This window comes from Canis lupus, chromosome 9, assembly GCF_011100685.1.
Source record: "Canis lupus familiaris isolate Mischka breed German Shepherd chromosome 9, alternate assembly UU_Cfam_GSD_1.0, whole genome shotgun sequence".
NCBI lineage: Eukaryota > Metazoa > Chordata > Mammalia > Carnivora > Canidae > Canis > Canis lupus.
This window is the reverse complement of record NC_049230.1, coordinates 31,304,548-31,322,167: the sequence shown is the minus strand read 5'-3', so window position 1 is coordinate 31,322,167 and position 17,620 is coordinate 31,304,548. Positions and strand designations below refer to the sequence as shown.

At 39.0% G+C, this 17,620-nt stretch overlaps 1 protein-coding gene across 2 annotated transcripts in view; it reads right to left on the bottom strand.

The window, feature by feature from the left end:
• Positions 1-17,620, bottom strand: part of ANKFN1 (ankyrin repeat and fibronectin type III domain containing 1) — a 293,015-nt gene that overhangs the window by 25,268 nt on the left and 250,127 nt on the right. For both annotated transcript variants that reach the window (XM_038547805.1, XM_038547804.1), the window contains exons 15-17: positions 11,286-11,452; positions 8,423-8,573; positions 6,728-6,896 (exon numbers count right to left, since the gene is read on the bottom strand). In XM_038547805.1, coding sequence (XP_038403733.1) covers positions 6,728-6,896; positions 8,423-8,573; positions 11,286-11,452 — 487 coding nt within the window. The remainder of the gene's footprint in view (positions 1-6,727; positions 6,897-8,422; positions 8,574-11,285; positions 11,453-17,620) is intronic.

Genomic DNA, 17,620 nt, shown 5'->3' with positions numbered 1-17,620 from the left:
CTCCTTGTGGTAGGAGCCTTGGATCAGTGGGTGGTCTCACAGTGCCCACACCCCCCGTGCCACTCACCACAGTGAGCTAGAAGGACCTTTCAACTACAGCGCTTCACTTTCCCATGCTAGTGGTTTTTATCCAGAGCCTTTAATGTTACTTTAACAAATGTTACTTTAACATAGTCTTTTGTGGTTTAGCAATGATACATTTGGTAGCCATCACAGAGGAGGGGAGGATAGACTGGAAGCTTCTAATTTTTTTCTAATGTGAATCACATGCATTTAACAGACAAAATGGTATAAGGGTACAACAATGCATTATCTGAACCACATGATTTGTTAGTAATTTACATACTAAGGCTAATTTTCTGCAGTGTTTTTTCCTCCCTCTTTTTTCAATATAAGATAGTGACAGACCGAAATGCATTTGGCCAACACTAGAAATTGGATTAGGAGTAGAGTAGAGTAGAAAGTATTTGGGTTTAGGTCAGACAGAATTGGGTTTGAATCATAGTTCTGCCAGTTACTACCTGTGTGGCACTGGGCATATAACCTCTGGGACCTCAATTTTCCCACATCTAAGATGAATAGTAATGCCTATTTAGGATTAAATCATATATATACAGTGCCCAGCACAGCATGTAGCCTCTATCAGAAACAAAATACCATTTTTTTTTCACACCCTTACTCCAATCCCTCAGAAAGAATGAGGCATTTAGAGTTAGGAAATTGGAACAGGGTTGAGATTAGAGTATTCAGACTAAGATCTTTAACTCAATAAATCCTAATCAGTCTGGGTCATGGAGCCTAGTTTGAAAGCTAAAAATATCAATAAGGTCACCCCCTGTGGCCAGTTTGGTAGCAGGATTCTTTGCTAGTGTGTCAGAAAGAACCTGGGCAAAAGATGCCCCTCTAAAGATTCCTGGTAGTGAATGAGTTGACAGTTGGAATTCAGGAGTGGTATCCTAAATCATGAAAAATGGGCCTGAGGAATGAGAGTTGAGACTGTGCCATTTCTTGTAAGCCTGTGGCCTGGATTCCATTAGGCTCAATGCCTGGATATCCCACAGGCACCTCAAAACTCATCATTTGTCAAACTGAACTCATCATCTCTCCCCTCCCCCAAACCTGTTCCTCCCCTCATCCTTCCTCTTTTGGTAGATGGCAACATTATCCATCTCAGCACCCTATTCAGACTGTCTGGCTCCTCCTCCTTGCTCTTCAACCACATTAAATCCATTACAAAGTCATATTGATTTTAACTCCTCAGTTGCTCTTGCCTGTGCTTTCTCTTCTACACCCCTATGGTGGCAGTCTTGGATCCAATTCTTATCATCTTCTCTTTTCTGTCGCTTTTCTCAGATACCTTAAGCATCTGTAACAATGAGCTACTATGAGCATGCTTAATTGGGCTGCAGTTCCTCAGGTCTCCAAGCCTTTGTGCATGCTGTTCCTTCGCTTAAAGTGATTTTCCTTTTTAGCTCTGTCTTTTCTTTCCTTTTCTGAAAGTTTCTAATCAAGATCTAGCCCCAATATTATCTCTTTAAGGAAGGGTTGGGTGTCTTTCCTTTGAAATTCAACAGCCTACCTATTACAGCAAGGCTTTCATTATATTGAGACTTTTGGTATAGATTTCTATATCCTCTGATGGATTCTAGGCTTCTGGTGGGCAGATTTTGTCTTCTTAACATCTGTATGTCCAGCCCTAGCACAGTACTTGGCATACAGTGGCAATTCAGCAAATGTTTGTTGAATGAAATATGCAGCCAAACGCTTAAGTATAAAATATATACCAGGCTTCAAATTGTTTTTAAAAAATCCCCCAGTTTTAAAATCTTTGCTTCTCCAATCACTATGAAACATAGAGCCAAGGAAATCCGTAGAATCAACTTTTCTTATCATAGGCCTACTGTCAACTGTTACTGCCCTTAGGATCAGGACAGGGCAGCCCCTTAGTGCAGGCTAGGCAAATCCTCAAGAGGCCGTATCACTGGACAGAGTTTCTAAAGGCTCATGATACTGCTTTTCTTTTTGTTTCTGGGAACAGTTTAAATAGTGACCCTTGTCGGTCCCCAGGCACATGCTTGAAGTATTACTGCAGTGGAATACTGTCCTGCTCCTATCCAAAGGATGGGGTAGGGGGAGTATTAGCCCTCAGGCTATGAAGGGGGAGTGGGTTTGAAATTGCACCACTTTGCCTCAACTCAACCCTGCTCATGGAGATCTCACATCTATATTGTAGTCCTCTCCCCTGTAAGTAATCCTGTGAGGGAATAGCCTGTGGGTTTGCCCCAGCCTACTCTTTACTCCAGGAGATAGAGGGCTAAGCTCCTTTATCATTTTGTCCTTGCTAGATCTATTTAGTACTAGAATAGGCACAGATGCAGTTTTCCATCGCTAGTTAGCAAGTTATTTATGATCACTCAGGCCACTGGCAGGAACATGGTCAGTTTGCCAAGTCTCAAATCCTTTCATTAGGATGGGGATGACTTGTACAAGTCAAATCGAAATATACTGTAAACTTTTTATAATTTACATGTTCCCATAATTTGGACCTTTTCAAGTTTCATGAAAATTCCTGTGTTCTCACGATTTTCTAAGTTGTGATTGAATTTCCAGTAATGTTTTCTTTCTCAGAAATGCTTAGGGTATCTGTTGGCCTTTTACTATGGACCTGTCTATGGAAGACAGAAGTCCCTAGTTACAAAAACTAGTAAAAATTGCTTAGCATCTTTCTTGAGGGGCTTAGACCCACTATAGTAAGCTCTTTGAAGTTCCTATGGAAATTGTTATTAAATGCTTAGTGAGCTGAAGCCTAATGGAAGAAGTATAATCATCAGTATGAAAGTCTGCTTCTTGGAAAAAGCTCTGATTGCTTATGGATCAGGTAGAGTCTGTTATGATTCTTACTAAGGCCCAGCAGTATTTTAAAAATTGTTGCTGGTGGTGCTGAACTATAATAAACATTGTACTAGAGTGTACTAATTTCCTCCTACTGGTAACATTTCCTCCTGATCTCTAGAAAAGACTAATAGAATTGTGTATGTCATTGGAACCAAGCCCAATCAGGTGATCTTTTCTGAAACCTTAACATGGTTCTGATTAATCAGTTGGATCACCTGTAATATGGTAATGAAGGAGAATCAGAATATGAATGTATATTTTATTCTAAGAAAAAAACATCTCAAGGTCAGAAACTATTAAGACCTGGGCTTTGCTATGGGTTGACTTTCATAGATGAAGGATAGTATCTGACAGTCTTATATTGCTTTTAATATTAAGAAGAGGTAAGATGGGTCAAAGAGACAGGCACTGTTGGATTCTATTACTATGATAACTACTATATCCCTAGTTTTTTAAGTTCCTAAAATGTCTTTTTCTCTGTGTTCTAGGCAGTACTACTTCAAATGTGGTCCATGGATTGACAGCACAGTATCATCTGAGAGCTAAGCAAATTCTCCAGTCCCTATCCCAGACCTGCTAACTCAGCATCTCTGGGGTGGGGCTCCAGAGTCTCTTTTTAGCATGCTCTCCAAGTGATTCTTAATGCACATTAAAGTTTGGGAAGCAGTGTTCTAGGGCATCGTCTCATCTCCTAAAATGTTTTTTCTTATTTTTTTAGTAAGTGCCACATCAAAAATGCTTCCAGTTATGGTCAAGTGAATTCTGAAAATGCTGGGTTATATAAAGTTAAACTTCTTAGTTTTTATTTTTCTGTGTGTGTGTGTGTGGGGGGGGGTACCAGATTTTGCAGATCTTCTTAATATGTTACTCTGCTGCTCAAAATTTTCTTTTGGACTCCCAACATGCTTAAAGTAAAATCCAGAGTCCTTATATTGGCCTGTGAGGCCCTACATGATCTGGCCATTGACTCTGATCTCATTTCCTATCTTTGTTGCTCTTGCTTACTACACCTCACCTACACTGGTCTTTTAACCAAGCACACTCTTGCTTTAAAGCTTTTGCACTTGTCATTCTCACTGCATGGAAATCTCAAGTCTCTGCTGACATGTTTATTCTTTAGAGAGACCTTCCCAGGTCATCCTATATAAAATTGCAGCTCCTGTTACTTCACTTCAGTTCCTTACCCTAATTTATTTTTCATCACAGTCTTCACTACTGTCTGACACTCAACAGTATTTTTTGTTGATTATTTTACTGTCTCCCCACCTAAGAATATAAGCTTCGTGAGGAGTTCGTGCATTACAGATTCTTTAGTACCTAGACTAGTGACCGACATATAATAGGTTACTTAATAAATATTTATTGAATTAATGAACAAATGAGTGGAGGGAGGAATTGTAGATACAGAGTAACAACAGTAAGACAAAGTATGGCTACCCAGGAAAAGTTCATGAGCCTCCCAGAAAGCAGGATAGAGAGGACACTTGTAGAGCTTGGTTTTCCAGGGCCTTTGGAGTCCTACACTATCATGATTGATCCCAAATCATTTATTGTTACCATGAAGACCACTGAGACATGGAGAAATGAACTTCATGTATTTTTGTCTATAATCATGGAACAGTAATGACCATTTCACACAGAATGGACTCCTGGGTAGCTCTCTCTAATGAAGTATTTTCCTTAATTCTTTTCCCTGTCAGTTATCTACCCTTGGGAAATCATTCACATTCATGGCTTCAGCTCTTATTAAGGGATATTGACTAAATTTCTGTGTTTAGTACCCAACTTTCTTTCCTGTATTTCTACTGCCAAATGGACATGTCAGCTTGGATGTTGAATTTTCACCTTTAGCTTCAAGATAGAACTAAAAGTATCATTTTCTTCCCTAAGCCATATTCCTTTGTGATTTCCTTACTTTTGGAAATGGCAGCAATACCCTCACAGTCTTTGAGGCTGAAAACCATAGGAGTACTGTAGACGTGTCTAGACTTTACCTTTTCTCATTCAAATAGTTGCTCAATCTTGCATATTACTCCCAATGTTCCTTACATCTGTTTGGGGGGTTTTGTTTCTGCCCTAATACTGGTCTATTATAATAACCCCTGAACCATGCTCTCAATCCATCTTAAATAGATCCCTCAGCCTGACTTTTAAGATACTGCCCACTATGGCCATGACTTGTCCATACCCTTTTTTGTCCACTATTTCCTCTATCATTTCTCAGATCTAGCCAAACTGTACCACTTGTTCTTTTCCTGATTCTTTCTGAGATCTCCTGTTCCATGTCTTTGCTCATTCTGCTCCCCCTGACAAGAAAGCTTTTCTTATCATTCATGTTTATTAACATCTTGTCCATTCTTTAATATCCACATCAAATACCTTTCCTTCAAGGTGGCTTTCTGGAGTCTTCTTTGAGAAAAATGTGTTTCCTTTTCTTTTTTCAATATCACTTAATACTTTGATTTTGGCAAAAAACTACCTCATTTAATAATTTGTATCCTTATTTTACTCCTGCTGCTATACTGAAAGCCCCTTACAAGCAGAGCCTTTGTCTTACTTATCTCTGAATCTCCACAGTAGATATCTGATATATATTTATTGACTTTAAATGAAATACCATGACCCAAACTATATTTTGTAATAGCCATGCAGTCATATCATGGACTAATAATGTTTTTTGGATGAGGAACTCATTGGATGGGGTCATATTCACATCCAGGCCTTGGGAGTGGTATGGCCAAAGTTATTAATCATTTGACACAGAAAAGGTGTACAAAGGTTAAGTGATGGCCGGTGTGACACAATAGGGGACCCAGGACTCTCAAGACCTAGTCTGCAGGTCTGATTCAGGCTTCTCTTAATAACTCTTCCTCTTTTGGAAAATGATAATTGCTATTCTTTGCTTTTTGGCATCTGACCTGCTCAGAGCAAGGGAAACTGAAAGGCTTAATCCATTTATCCTCATGGGATAAATTCAGATTCAGATGCCCAGGTCTCAAAATGGCATTTGCCTTGTCTGCTTCTAAATCTGGTGGCTGGGGAGCAATCCAAAGAGACTCTGCCTTCATTCCATCCAGCACTCACCCTCCCACAAATCCTACAATTCATTTGAACTCTTGCTAATTGCCTCTTATTGGCCTGTTATAAGACGAAGCATGGGGAAGAGACAAAGCTTCCCTATTCACATTCTCAGTGGGCAGCAGGGGTCTCTGCAGAAATAGAGAAACTGGGGCCCAGGCTATTCATTTTTGAAAGCCAGGACAAGATCTTCCACCATTCAGAATTCCACATTATAATCACAATATTGCGTCCTGGGAGACCCTGTCAATTTTCTCAAATGGTCTGCTAGAAATTTAGAGCCTATTTAATATTAGAGTATTTTATAAATCACTACTCATTGACTTTTTTCCCCCCATAGTGATACATACTTTACATTTTAATTTCACTATTTTTTTTTTCCCATTTGGAGGTGAGGGAGAGAAAAAAGAAAGAGAAGGAAGGGGCAGTGCTTTTCATGAAAACATCAGTTCTTGTATTTATGTTTTAAGAAAGCAAAGAGAAGGCAAGAACTGCAGCCTGATAACTGAACACTCTGTTTAGAATTCCCTCCTCTCCATTGGACCTTAGCTAGGTTTCAATAATTATTGCTCAGGCACATAGTCTTGGAGCTTTGCTTTCTCTCGGACTTGTACACAGTTCTAGGAAGGGTTGTTGCCAAAGCCATCATGTGATTTATTGACCCTCCACTGGGACAAGGGGGAACAGATATAACTTTGTGATTTTATTATAAGGAGGCTGGGTTAATATTTCTAGGTGAAACAAGCTACTATACCAAGTTCAAACATCTGAAGAGGGAGGTTAAGAAACCCTGAGTGTGGGGTGTAAGGATTATTCTGTCCTGGGGCTGTACAGACGTCGTCTGAGGCAGGGAGCAGGAGAAGAAAGGACACATTGTGACCCATTTCCAACACCTCCTGTGTGTAGAGGCGGAAGTTCCTTGCCTGCAGAGGGACACGCGCGGAGGAAAAATAGGAGAGTTACAACATGGCACTTACATAAACAACACCAAACTGGCATAAAACATCTAACAAAATTACACGACTTCAAGCTTGGAATTTTTATACAACATAAATATTAGGGTTCAGTCCATTTAATAATGCTATATAAAATCAAGATTTAAGGCAGTAATGTTCCACATAAACTCTGAAAACAACATTTATGCTTCTTATAAAAGCAGAAAATGATTGCATTCTGTGGGTTTTTCAAAATGATGAATATAATTACATGAAGCAACAAAAATGGATTGAATTAAAAATCTACTAGTTTCAATTTAAGTTGGTTAAGGGGGAAAAATGTAGTTTCTGGCCAAGGACTGAAAAAATTTTACAAGTATCCAAAAAAAAAGTTGTATGCACTCTTAGGCAGTTAGGCAGCCCTCTCCCAACATGTGTATGTAGCCCAAGAGTCACCAATGAAATATGAGCTGCTTCAAACCTGCTAAGCTCAAGAAACCCTTTAATAGTATCTACTGTCACAAGTAGAGCTGGTATGTTTTTTTCTCCTCCTGAGTACACGGCCACCCTTGGAATAATCCAGTTGCTCCCCTAGTGCCTTTATGCCATTTTATGTAATTTATTCTTCATCAGTGTTGGTTGTTTTGTACTAATCTTGCAGTACTGACTTATAATTGGAGCAGTATCCCAGGGGAAGAACACTCTTGGAGTCTCTAATATATGTCCCTGTGTCCATGGGTCAGGGGCCAGTTCTGGGTTGTTGCTCTCTTATTTAAGAGAGCCAGTCACTCCTGTGATCTGTGATGGTCTTCCTCTTTTATAGGCTAAACTTTGTTGATTTTGTGCATGTGCATGCATATGTGTGCTGGGTTGGAGGAGATGGTGAACCTAGGCCAAAAAGAAAAAAAAAGAATTCAACCTAATGCTACATCATGTTAACTTACTAGACAGAGCCTAATAAACTTTTACTGTTCTCTTCTGTGCCAATAGTTTTTCTTGAAGTTGCTTATTAGCAGAGGTTAGATTTGCACATTTTGATTTAGATAAGACAATAATTTTGACAGTAAATTCTGTTTGTGAAAAGATAGCATGGCATAATCTTGCCATTGATATAGATTATACTACCAGTAGTCTGCTGTTCTTAGATAAGTCATTTGTACATCTAATTATACACTTAAGTTATTTATTCTCCTTGATTTGTGCTATCCTGTAGCTGAGACTTAGTGTCTTTTAAAGGTGGGCTAGCCAGTAATATTTCCTTGCTTGATCATACCACAATAAAGCCAGGTCCAGGAGCCTTGGAGGAGGTCAACATGGAGGAGATACAGAAAAGGGGCAAAAGGGCAGTCTGTGTTCACTTGTAGGTGTCAAATTCAAAGTGTGTAGCATTTGCAAAGTGGTATTTAAATCAATGAAAATAAACTCATATCTATTTTTTTTTACCTCTTAAGTTTTATGCACAATGCAGTTTCCATTAGCCATAAAAAGAAGATAAAAATGGTAAAGACTAGTACCTGGTGTAGAGGTATATTGATCTGCTTAAGGAGAGCTTTCACTGCCATCTGGAGCTCGTAGAAGAACAATTGCATGGGGCAGTCAGGAGTATGATCCACACTTTCCATAGATTCAGAGCCAGAAAGCTTTTGGACCCATTCCCATTCCTCTCTGTATGTTGAGTCAAGTTAAAATTAGAAATATAACAAAAGTTCAGAACACAGCTCAGAACATTTTTAGTGTATATGTCCAGAACCTGGATAACCAGTTTTTTAGTGGTTAAAAAAAACAAATACAATTCATGAAATTTGAACTTTTTGCCACCCAAATGGAGTTTAAAATGGGCTTTTGCTAATTTAAGCTTAGTTCACCTATCAAACCACATATACCTCAGAACAGCAGGTCTAATTTGTATCAATCAGTTTCTGAGATTGGAGCTTTGAAATACTTGGTAGAAATTTCCTAACTGTCTTCATTTTTCTTCCCTGAAGATCCTCTGTAAGTTCTAGGACCCTACATTTTACCACAGGGGCATCTGCTGGTTAATTCAGCAGTTGGGTAACCACAGGACTCTGGTCCAACTCAGGCAACAAACCACATGGCACATTTCAACCCTGGCCTGTTGTAATCGTGGGGACTATTTTGGTTTCTTTCCCCTTCCAAGAGCTTGAGGAGAATCACAAACAGGAACACCAGGCAATTCCAATAAAAGGAACCAGGGGACACACATCACTGCTTCCATCCTCCTTTCTAACCAATCATCTGTGTCTTTATTCTGCGTGCTCTGTAATCCTTCCTGATGAACTTTTCCAAATGTCATGCAGAAGGGAGGGGAAAAGAATGATGGTGGGAGAAAACACATCTGGTTTGTCCCCCATAGGCCACTCTTCAAAAGGAGCTTGAAAAGATCAAGGTAAATGCCTCTTGGGAACATTGTTTCCACAGGTATGCTAGCATAAGTCTCTAAATACATTACTTTGGCTCAGTTTCTCCTCTTTCCAACTCTGCAGGGAGCAGCAATATGCTTTCAGGAGCAGGCTAGAGAGGGAAGAAGAAAGCCTTCCTCTCTGGGCACAGAAAGAGAGGAGGTGCTAACATATGTTCCCACTGGTGTAAAAACCCTCTGAGGGCTCTCCCCAGTGGGATATACCAGCCTGGGCTCCAGTCTGTGTGTCAGAAAATGAAATCAATTGTGACATGAGCTTTTCACCAGAAAACAATCTCTTTTAACCAACTACCCTCTTAGAAAAGTTTCTGTGTTCAAGATATCTGTTTGCTTTCAGTTCCCACACTGGAAAATACTATGGAAAATCTATTCTATTGTCCCAATGAGAAACAAAATAAAAATTAAATCCTATTTCAATCTGGGCATGTTGTTGGCTTCACAAATAATTGAAACCTTTGAGAACCTGCTTAGCGATAATTTCTATTCTCCCACCACTGATGTTGAACTAAATGAGGGGGTTCTGATTAGCACAAGCATTCACAAAACCTAAAGGAGTACATTGCTAAAATAGCATCTGTAATTGAATTAGAGAATAAATTACTAGTAGGAATACAGTGAAACATCTACCACTAACTAAGCAGTTTAGTCTATAAGGATGAGGGAGATGGAACTGGCAAGAATGAAGGTTACTGGAGTCTTTTGTAAAAAATGAAACTTGGATCCTTGTCAAGGGGAAATTAGTTGGTATAACCACTGAAAGAGTCTAAACCTTTAAGACACAAATCTAGAAAATGGATGAAAGTAACCATTGCTAAGTCAACCCACAAATGAGCCATGTAACCTAACCTCTTGGGAAGGATTGATAAGATAACCAAAGTTGATTGTAGAAGTGACCACCAGATGGCAGACTTAAGGTCTAGGTGTAGTTGATTAGTGGAAGATGAGAATATGGCAGCTAGTGAGTTCTTGGAAGAGACCATCATCATTTCCTTTGTTGTCATCAAATAGTATTTAATAAACATTGTGAGACACTATAATTAATAAGCTCTTGCACTTTATGGACCAAATTTTAAACTACCAAGTCAGAATCTCTTTTGGTTAGGTAAATCCGTAGGTTTAACTAGAGTTTGGGGATCTAATTTGTACTCTAAAGCCTGGTGAAGCCTGGAGAGTTCTTTTTCTTAGCATTCTGACTTTTTTTTTTCAGGTTGAGCACAATTCAGTTCACTGTCGTAGACTTTCAGAGGCCTGCTAGAGGGCTAGTTGTAAACCTGAGCCAGATTACCAAGATTGGGCAACTTTCCCTAAGCTAACAGGATAATTCACCATAATGCCAAACCATAGAGCAGTTTCCAGAAGCACAGGCCTGGTTACTTCTTTTCTTCTTTAGAGAACCATAAAGAGTACAGGAAACATACAAAGTCCTCAGGCCGGAGGGTTAGGGATGGGGAGAATGAGAGTAGGGGGATTCTTTAAGGGGGAAATCAATTGCTCTACCAAAACCCATTTCCACAAATGATTATATATATATAATATATATAATATATATATATATACTTATAGCATAAGTATATATATATATGGCATATATATATTAAATGACTTACTAAGTTGTGAAGAAAAAGATACTGGAAATAGAAATGTTGAAAGAAAAGGGCATCTATGCATTAACCAGTTGAGTATCAGTGGTTGTACCATGAATATCATAGAGAGGAAAATGGAAGGAGCATGCCCCTCCTTCATGGGCTCATTCCCTCCACCAACCAACACTACAAATCCTAATGTTAAAATGCAGCTAAGCCTCTGTCCTGCTGTGCTGGCACTTGGGGGACATTTCACCACAGAAACTATGCCATGTCAGTTTTCTTCTGACACATCAAACCGTCACTTGAGCCATTGTTTCATCACAAGGAAAATCTGGACTCCTCATAACTTACTTGGAAATGTTATTGTTTTCACGGATCTTCACGTGGCAGAGAATGTTTGGCAACTTTTGGGTAACTAGAACTTTGATCTGATCCACAGAGCTGCATAGCTTTAAGTAACCCAGATATAATCCAGGAGAGAGACGCTGATAACTCCTTTTGTGGTAAGAGAGAATATCCTGTAGGGTGAAAAACAAAACAACACATAAAACACCTTGAAAAAGTAATCTCAAAATCTTTTCCTTTCTTGGGTACACCATGTCATAAAGGAGTTGTAGCTAAGTAGTTAGGTGAGAAGCCTTGGATACCACCATGAATGCTGGGGATGTGTTGGTGGTACGGCCAGTCTTACCTTCAGGAGAATTATCCTCCAAGTCAGGTAATCAGTCATTAATATAGCCTCCATATATCCTGTTTCCCTCAGTTTTTAGAGCTGGGGGGAGGTGTGTGGGTTGTGATTGGAACAGGAAAGTAGAAAACTAGAATTTATGATTTCTGTCCTTGCAAGGCTTATTGTTTAGCTGCGGGGAAACAGAAATTTGCAAGTGTAAAAGCTGACAAAGCAGTACAAGAAGCCTCATTATTTCAGAATAATTGGTATGTAGGAAAGTCTTATTTTAAATGATATCATTTAAAATTGGATCAAAATTTTATAGTAAGTGGAAAAATGAAGTTGTGGTTGATTCTTTATCTTGAAAAATGAAACAGTAATAGCAATAGATTTATTTATCTTTCATTATTAACATTTGAGTTGTAGTTATTCATTAATTCTGAGGATGAAGAAAGAATCAAGTATTGATTCCTTTTTTTTTTCTGGCCTTTTTCAGACTAAATTGTATGATAGCTGAAATGCTGTTCCTCACATTTAACTTTCACAGTGTGATCATGAAGAGGATATTTTTGTTTTTGTTTTTAAAGATTTTATTTATTTATTCATGAGAGACACAGAATGAGAGAGAGAGAGGCAGACACAGGCAGAGGGAGAAGCAGGCTCCATGCAGGGAGCCTGACGTGGGACTCGATTCTGGGTCTCCAGGATCACGCCCTGGGCTGAAGGCGGCGCTAAACTGCTCAGCCACCGGGGTTGCCTGAAGAGGATATTTTTGAAGGAGTAATTGAAATCTTCATATTTTTTCCCCTGGGTTTTAAAAAATGTTGATATTCAAGTCATTCTCTTAAGATTCTTGTTCATTTTGTGTTCTTCAGTTGTTAACTGGCCTTCCACTGCTAGATTCTTAATTGTCAATAGCTTTGCCTATGATTTGATTAGGTCTCCACATCATTTTCATCAGCTTCATGAAATTCTGTATCTTTTATAAGATTTTAAAATTTGCTTTGTAATAGATTTGCCCTGAATTTGCATTGTATTTTCACATTATAATATTCCATAGGCAGCAGAAACTGAATGAAGTTATTGGTGCAACAGGAAGTGCCAACCTAAGTTAAGCACAGAAGGATGTTTGAGTGGAGTCTTGTTTTATATGTGGTCAGCTCTCTAGTGAACTACTTCGGTTGTGCCTTTTGCCTTCCTGTACAACTGCAGGAACTCAGATAATGAATAATTAGAAATATGTGTCAGTAGGTAATGCCCACATTTGGGCAGTGGGGGAACTGAAACACAGAGTTAGGAGTGATGAGTCAGGGAGAAATTCCTATAGGCCAGAATGTAGCCTGCTTTTTCCAGGGAGTGAAAAGAAGGAAACAACCCTACCCTGAAATGCAGAGAAGATTAAAAAAGAAGAGAAAACCAAACATTTATACTTGTACAGAATTCTCTATGGAACAGAGAGATATGAAGCCTTCCTTGACCTGTATACTCTGAAGGAGTGATCCCTCCTTTGTAGAATTCATCATCTGCAGCATCTAACATATGCTTGTGTATCATCTCCTCTGTTCCATCCTTTATCAAACATACTGAGTTCCAGGCACTACAGGAGACACTGGGTTTTCAGTTGGACATGATATGATGCTTACTTTTGAAGAGGTTGAGAAAGACAGATGAGTAAACAAATGACCACAATATTCTGAGATTTGTTTTACAATAGAGGCAATGGAGGCATACAGAAGAAAGAGTACTTATTATTTTTCCTCTTTTATATTCTTTTCTTGAACCAGACTATGAAATTAATGGCAGCACTGTGTTTTCTATTGCTTTATGTCCTTAGTAACCAGGGCTATTTCTGTATATGATAGATACACAACATGTGGAAGTCAGAACAGCTCCCCTAGCCAGAACATAGGAGAATAGCATGAGAGGGACAAAATAAGAATGTCACAATTGGGAGGAAGGCGCAACTAGCAGGTACAGAAAAGCAAGGCTAAATAACTTTTGTGCTATTTGGCAAAACAAACAAAACCTAGAAAAAAATTGGATTTTGTGATGAAGAAGGAAGGAATTCTTATTAATGTCAGGAGATGGATAAGGCAGAACTTTCTGATATCTTCTGTCTTATCTCTTTAGAAAAGATCACAGGTAAATAACAGACTAGAGGAAGTTCTGTCAAAGTGAAATTTTGAGGGGTGCCTGGGTGGCTCAGTTGGTTAGCATCTGCCTTCGACTCCAGTCATGATCCTAGAGTGCTGGGATCTAGCCCTGCTCTGCAGGGAGCCTGCCTCTCCCTCTGCCTCTCCTTCAGCTCATGTTCCCTTTTGCTCTCTCTCTCTCTCAAAATCTTTAAAAAAAAACTTTAAAAATGTGAAAATTATAGAAATGAACAGGTAATACAAGAGAAACAAATGAGAGAAGGAAATGAGAGAAGTTAATGAGAGAGGGGAAAATAGAAGTATTCAGATCAGCAGAATTGGATGATATGCACCCAAGGGGTACTTGCTGTACAAGCAGATGCGGCCACAAACCCAAGGGTCATTATTTTTGAGAAGTGATGGGGAGCTGGAAAAGTCCCAAGAGACTAGAAAAGGGCAAATATGCCTATCTTTGAAACAGGAAGGGGAGAAACACAGGATGACCCTAGTAATTAAAGACCACCAACTTATTGATCTTTGGGGAAAATGAGAAAGAACCATCAAATAATCAATTTGCAGTCACCTAGGAATCCTGAGACACTAAATAGGAGTCAAAATGGTTTTTTTAAGGGCAAATCATACAGACAGCTTTAATTTCCAATAGTAAAAGATCAGAATCCATAGACCAGAGAGAAATCTCCAGTGAGATCTGTTTCACTAGATAATCTAGGAAAAGTAGAATCTTGACCACATTACTTTAATAAGCTGACTATCTGGAAGATTTGTGGATAATGGAGATGGTGTGGGAACAGTTGACATATTGAGTGATGGCCCAGTAGGGACTTGTCCTGAGGGCCTGTCTCTTTAGCTTATTTATTGATGTTCCAGACAAAGAAATGAAGAATGTGTGTATCAAAATTGCGGGTCCCCAATTTGTTGTGGTTTTGATTTTCTAGAAAATAGTAATAAAGCTCTGTATGATCTTATGCATTAGAAAAATAAACCTATCATATTTAGAGTTGAAACTTAGTAAGAAAATGTGTTTATAAAGACCCAAATCCAGGAATACAAGTATAGGATGGGATTAAGAGAAAAACATGTGGGGGTTAGAACTAACCACAAATAGAATGAGAGTTAGGAACACACTGTGGTTATGTAAAAACCAACACCATTCTTAGATGGAGTAATTTACTCTTTCATTCATTTTTTTTTTTTTTAAAGACTCTCAGCATCTGCCTGTGTTTTCCTGCCTTTAATAGTCATTTATCCTTCACTAGAATGTTTTTGGAGCCTGAGAAATGTATGGGAAGAGAAAGACACTGTCCCATTCACCTAATCTAGGGTATACTAGGAAGGCCTCCTAAACCAAATCCAGTGTCTGTGGGCTTATATATTACCTGATTGGACTTCTGATCTGTTTTTCTAGCTTTTATTTCCATTATTGTCCTTTTGTGTCTCATCTCCAGCTGAAATGGATGCTTTTTCCTTCTTCAGACATGTCCTAATCTCTTCTTTAGTTCTTTGTTGGTCTTGAATTCATTGATTCTACTAACTTTTACTGGGCACCTACTATGTATCAAGTGTCATGCTAAAATATTAATGACATCAAGATGAATGAGATGTGATCCTCCCTTTCATGGAACTGAAATTTCAGTGTGTGTGAGAGACACATGTAGCAAGTTTTTCTAACTCTGTAATAAGGATTATGTAAGGTCCATTGTGGACCCAAAGGAGGGTTAGATCTACTTTTCCACCTTATGCCTCGTTACTTTACCATGCCCTCTATTTAATTTAATTCTCTCTTTAATTCCTTCCTTCCTTCACTTCCTTCCTCTCTTTTTCCCTCTCTTTCTCCATCTCCTTCTCCCTCCCTCCTTCTCTTCTCCTTTCTCTTTTCTCCTTCCTTCCCTCTCTCCTCCTCCTTCTCTACACTCTCTTTCTCCCTCTTTTTTCTCCACCTGGTGAACTTAATTTACCCTTCATGGCTCAGCCAAATGTCACCTCTTCTACAACGCCTTCCCTGATATTTCCAGGGAGAATTAATAGCTGCTTTGTCTGTGTTCCCATAGTACACTGTTTGTACTGCTATCAGGCTCTGGTTTAATTCTGCCTTGTATTACCTTGATTTGTTTACAAGTCTGTCTCCCTCCCTTGACTGAACTCCTTGAGAGCAGGGACCTTGACTTATTCATTTGTTTTTCCTATAGCACCTAGAAGAGTTCCTGGCACCTAGTTGGTGCTGAAAAAAATGTTTATTAAATATGAAGTGAGAGGCCCAGAGGTAGTGGAGTCGGGCTGGGCCTCTAGGAGAGAATTGCTATGCTGGTGCAGTGACCAGGAAGGGTATATCCAACCAATCTCCATTGATCAGGTATCCCTAAGAGCTTGCTAGAGGAATGATAGATGCTTTTCTAGTAACTACAGGGCTTTTGTTTTGTTGCAGAGGGGACGGAAACTGAATTGTCCAGGGAGAGCAAAAGTCTTTGTGGGCCCAAGATGATATTCACTACAAAGAATTTAAGTTTTCTAAATTATTTTCTAACCTTTAAAAATAAAGAGATTTAATTTAAAACTCTAGATTTCCAACTTCTCTTTAAATTAAATTGGGGAACATTTCAACATTAGGACCACTTTCTTCCACTGCAGTTAGATGAGGCTGAATGGGCTGTTCTTTAGATGAGACAAGGGCCCTCTGGATTACTCTAGTCTCTGTTGCTTCTGCTTATTTCTTTTCTTTCTTTTTTTTTAAATTGAGATATAATTCACATACTATAATATTCACCCTTTTAAAGTGTGAAATTCTGTGGGTTTTTTTCCCCTGTGTTCATAAGCTTGTGTGACTATCAGCACTACCTAATTCCAGATCATCTTCATCACTCTGCAAAGAAACCTTGTATTTATTAGCTGTCATGCCCCAGTCCCTCCTCCCTCTGCCCCTGGAACTACTCATCTCCGTGGATTTGCATAGTCTGGATATTTTGTATAAATGGAATTGTATAATTTGTGGCATTTTGTGCCTGGCTTCTTTCATTTAGCATAATGTTCTAAAGGTTCATCTACTTTGAAGCATGGATCAGTACTTCACTAATTTTTATGGCTGAATAATATTCCATTATATGGATATACCATTTTTGTTTATCCATTCATTAGTTGTTGGACATTTGGTTGTTTCCACTCTTTGGCTACTTGAATAATTCTGCTTTGAACATTGCTAAATGAGTTTTTGTGTGAATCCAATTGTTTCTCATGTCCAGCTAGATGGGCTCGTTTTCATTCATCTTCCTGATTCCTGTAGTTTTTGATCCCCATGTTAGGGGCTGTTTGAAGGTAGAAAGAGCAGGATTATGCTAGAAAAAAAAAAAACAGGAAAGGGCAGAAGAGATAGTAGGTCCCAGACATTGCAGGTGTAAGGGGACACTGGGTGACAAGGAATGCCTAAGGAGAAGAACAGAGCTGGGAGGGGACAGAAGGCAAGTTTCACGGGCTTCTCTCTAGGATGACACTTTTTTTTTCCCAAGTATTCAGAGAAAAGGAGGGGGAGGGCTGTAAAGTGGCTTAGCAGAATGGGAGGGGGATTTGGCTAGGAGTCAGGAGATTTGGGTCCTAGTTTCTCTTATACTGCTTTTTGGCTGATAATGACCTTGAAGAGTTATTTCTCTGAAATCTATAGTTTCATCTGTGAACAGGACATAATAAAATTGCCCACCCAATCTCACTGGGTTTTCATAAAAATCAGATGATATTATAGATGTGACAGCATGTTATAAACTTGAAAATAGAGTATGAATGTGAAAGATTAATCTTCAGAGTTCACCTGTGAAGTTTCCCGTTATTAAGGTGACTCTGAAGATCACTGAGTAATTCAGCACTGAGAGGAGCATCCC